The sequence below is a fragment of the Labeo rohita genome, unplaced genomic scaffold (assembly GCF_022985175.1).
Source record: "Labeo rohita strain BAU-BD-2019 unplaced genomic scaffold, IGBB_LRoh.1.0 scaffold_459, whole genome shotgun sequence".
Taxonomy (NCBI): domain Eukaryota; kingdom Metazoa; phylum Chordata; class Actinopteri; order Cypriniformes; family Cyprinidae; genus Labeo; species Labeo rohita.
Window position 1 is genome coordinate 23,068 of NW_026129378.1, and position 4,091 is coordinate 27,158.

Sequence of the window (4,091 nt, forward strand, 5' to 3'; positions counted from 1 at the left end):
CGAACCTGAAACAGTCGACCTCCTAATCAAAAAAGAAATAGACGCAAATTTCATGATCGGCCCCTATTCCGTCCCCCCCTTCCACATTTTTCGGGTCAGCCCCATTGGTGTAGCCACCAGGAAATTCTCAGGCAAAAAACGCCTCATAATCGATCTCTCATCTCCACATAATTCCCCGTTCCCTAGCATTAACAGCCTCATTCCGCTCGAAGAATTCTCTCTCCATTATCACGATGTCGACCAAGCCATCACCCTGATTAAAGAGGCAGGTTGCGGCGTTTTTGGGCATCAACTTGGATTCTCAAAAATTCCTGGCCTCCCTACCCAAAGAAAAAATTGACAGGACGATCCTGGTAGCCTCCACTCTGTTATCAAAATCTAGCTGTTCCAAACGCGAACTATTATCTATTCTAGGTCATCTAAATTTCGCGATGCGCATCATCCCGCAAGGCCGCCCCTTCATCTCCCACCTCCTCTCCCTTGCATCCTCCGCCCACGCTCTAGAGGACATCATATCCATAACTGACTCGTGCCGCAACGAGCTCAGTCTATGGATATCCTTCCTCAAACAATGGAACGGCTTATCTTTCTTCTACAGCAACCTGATTTCTTCCCCAATCGATATCCAATTATATACCGACGCTGCCCCCTCCGTCGGGTTCGGAGGTTTTTTCAGAGGCCGCTGGTTCGCTTCCACATGGCCCCCCCAGCTGGCACATTTGCCACAGCAGCTTTCATCCTCAGCGCTATTCGAGCTTTATCCGTTAGTGGCCGCAGCCTCCCTATGGGGCAAAGAGTGGTCCGCCACCAGCATCATCGTCCACTGCGATAACGAAGCTACCGTGCACTGCATTAACAAAGGTCGTTCCCATTCCCCCGCACTAATGCCTTTGCTTAGACGCTTGATTTGGATTTCGGCTTGTGACCAATTTATTATAACCGCAAAACACATTCCCGGGTCAAAAAATCAAATTGCTGACTCTCTCTCTCGTTTTGCCTTTCAGAAATTCAGATTGCTGGCACCAGAGGCGGACCCGCTCCCAACCCCAGTTCCTCCTTATTCAGAACTGATATTCCCATGAACCACCCTCTGAGACCTCTCCTCGAAGCGTCCATTAATTCCATTCTTCAAGCTGTCTCCCCCAGGACACTCCAATCCTACCTTACAGCATGGAAATGTTTTAAAATATTCCACTCTGCCTATAGTTTACCCTTCCCTGATTTTTCCCTGCTCGCCGTCACCTCATTTATCTCCCATCTCAACACCAATAAAAACCTCCAAGCCAGCTCCATTAAAGGATACCTAAGCGGAATCCAGTTTTTCCACAAACTGTTATATGGCTCGCCTTCACCCCATATAACCAATTCACAGACCTCCCTTCTCATCAAAGGTATCCAAAAAACCCAGCCCAACCGCCCAGACCCCAGACAACCTATCACTTTAAAAATTTTGACCAAATGCATCTCTACCCTCCGTAAAGGTTACCATTCCATCCATACTGCCCGCACATTAGACGCCATGTTTATCCTGGCTTTCTTCGGTTTCCTCAGATGCTCTGAGCTCGCCATTACATCTTGCTTCAACCCAGCTATCCACCCAACTATCTCCGATCTAGCAGTGCTAGACGGTGAAACCATCTCTTACTTCATAAAACAAAGTAAGACAGACCAAACAAAGAAAGGCCATTTTATTTATATTTTTAACCTCCGATCGCCCATCCAACCATTCCAAACCCTCCTAGCTTTCCTCCAGCTCAGGAAATCCAAACTCCCTTCCGACCCCCTTTTTACAGACGACTTCAACCGCCCCGCCACTCGCTTCTGGTTCCAAAAGCACCTTAAGTCTGTCTTGCTTCTCTCTGGTACCCCAGCCGACAACTTTTCCAGCCATTCGTTCCGAATAGGCGCAGCAACCACAGCCGCCCAAAAAGGCCTCTCCCAACAGCAGATCCAAGCACTTGGTCGCTGGTCATCAGAAGCTTTTAAGAGCTATATCCGATCAGATCGCTCCCTCATCAAGGAAGCCCACCAAACCCTAGTCGGCCAATCCATTTAACGCCAGCCGTCCACTTGATCTCTAGCCACCCCTTCCAATTTCCCTTCCGCAACGGCTCATCCCCGCTTCAACATCCCCTCAGCGTCCCTCTCGCCTCCTTCCCCACACTGCCACAGCTGTGCCGCTCCCGCTGGAGCCCCCCGCTTACCTCCCTAATGCCGCTGCAATGCCCGCTCCCGCTGGAGCCCCCGCTTACCTCCATAAATGCCGCTGCAATGCCCGCTCCCGCTGGAGCCCCCCGCTCATCTCCCTAATGCCGCAGCAGTGCCCACACCCACAGGAGCGTCATTTATAGTTCCCCACTGCCACAAGTTCCTTTCCCGCAGAAGGCTTTTCTATAATTTTTCCCCAGCAGTGCCCGCAGGAGCTCCTCCCATATTTTCATCTATGTCCGCTACTATTAACGTCCAGCATCCCTTCAGCCCAAGCTAGGCAAATTTTGGGGGGTTATCTGGCTGCTGTCCCGAGATCATTTGCCTTTTGGGGGAGCGCTTATTGGGTTCGGGCCATGCCGAGCTCGGACCCCTCTCCCTGGGCAGGGGGAGTGCCCCGGGCTCGGGAATGATTACCGAGCTCGGAGCCCTCTCCCGGACAGCACGCCAAATACGCTTAACTTTTACGCTGTTTATTATATGTAAGCGCGAACTCGTAAAGTGATGTTTTATTAACAAATTTCGGGAGGAGCTCGCACAGATAATTAACACGGCCAATTCACCATTAGCAATCACACTCCCTATCCAAACACCACAAGCGAATCCCCTTAAATAGCCAAGCATTCTTACCTTCATTCATCTCTAGTTTTTCAGCATCCCTCCACCTCCCCGTCTCCTCACCTTAAGCTCGGGGGGAGCGCTTATTGGGTTCGGGCCATGCCGAGCTCGGACCCCTCTCCCTGGGCAGGGGGAGTGCCCCGGGCTCGGGAATGATTACCGAGCTCGGAGCCCTCTCCCGGACAGCACGCCAAATAGGCTTAACTTTTACGCTGTTTATTATATGTAAGCGCGAACTCGTGAATCACATTTCTTTCAGTGGAAACAATTTGATTATTCCGTCATTTTTGCTCATAACGCATCATTCGGAACTGTAAAGGGGCTACTTTTATTTGTGTCTACTCACAATATCAACAAAACGTTGCAAACGGTGCTTTTATAAAACAATCATTATGCGCTTTCTGTTCTCTCGACAGAAGCGCTTCACAAAAATAAACAGAAACTCAGCGAATACAAACCGCACAGACATGATACATATACCTATAGAAAGCTCAAAATTATTACTTAACGAAATAAATCAAATCGAAAACAAAAACTCTTTCATTATGTAATCTGTAATGATGATTTTTAAAGGCGCGTCCTAAGAGAAGATGGCGAGTCCGGATCGGCAAATTCCTGAAATCAAAACACTAGTTTCCTAATAAATCTAAAAAAACTCCTTACTGTTTTCCCTTCTACACATTCATGGTAATTACTTTTGCTTTGCAGCAAGCTTTAGCCTATTGCGTGCACTTGAACGCGGATCTCTTCCCGCTGCGCGCGCTCGCTGATGCTGCTGATGCTAAACGCCTTCTGAGCCGGTCTCAAAAGTAAAAGCGAAAGTGAAGTTTTGTGTTGTTTTCACCAGCGCGGATTTTTTTCATCACCATAAAATGTGGATGTCAAAAGTATAAAAATAAGAAGAAGCATAAAACAGACCCGAAGCCCGGCCCTAGGGACGTAAAAAAGTCGGGGCCCATCGGGCTCTGGGTGAAATGCAGGGCTCTAAGTTCACTCAGCCACCTCATGTAACTTTTAACAACATTCACTTGTTTAAAACACCCTCAATTATATTAACATTTACTATATAACCATTATTTTTCTAATACACTTCTAATTATGTACAACTCTATGGAAATTATGTATTATCTTTGCCAGCGAGTTTGAGCATACTTCTATGTAAATGCATAGATAAACGGTGCTGTCAGCAGGCATTTCAGAATAGAACTACAAAAACAGTATTAGTCATTCTGATATAACATGCCAGTTGAGAAATACAATGATGT

General features: G+C 47.7%; 1 protein-coding gene across 1 annotated transcript; it reads left to right on the plus strand.

Moving 5' to 3' along the window:
• The first annotated feature begins 431 nt into the window (after window positions 1-431).
• LOC127160796 (uncharacterized) lies at window positions 432-2,115 on the plus strand. Its single transcript, XM_051103460.1, has 2 exons — window positions 432-861; window positions 1,005-2,115. The coding sequence occupies exons 1-2, from the start codon at window positions 432-434 to the stop codon at window positions 2,054-2,056; spliced, it is 1,482 nt and encodes a 493-aa protein (XP_050959417.1). The 3' UTR covers window positions 2,057-2,115.
• Window positions 2,116-4,091: the final 1,976 nt, after the last annotated feature.

Excerpts from the sequence above, each read along its gene's own strand:
- LOC127160796 (XM_051103460.1), top strand. The coding sequence starts at position 432 with ATGCGCATCATCCCGCAAGGCCGCCCCTTCATCTCCCACCTCCTCTCC. Across the intron at positions 862-1,004 it reads CGTGCACTGCATTAACAAAG|AAATTCAGATTGCTGGCACC; the intron begins GTCGTTCCCATT and ends TTTGCCTTTCAG.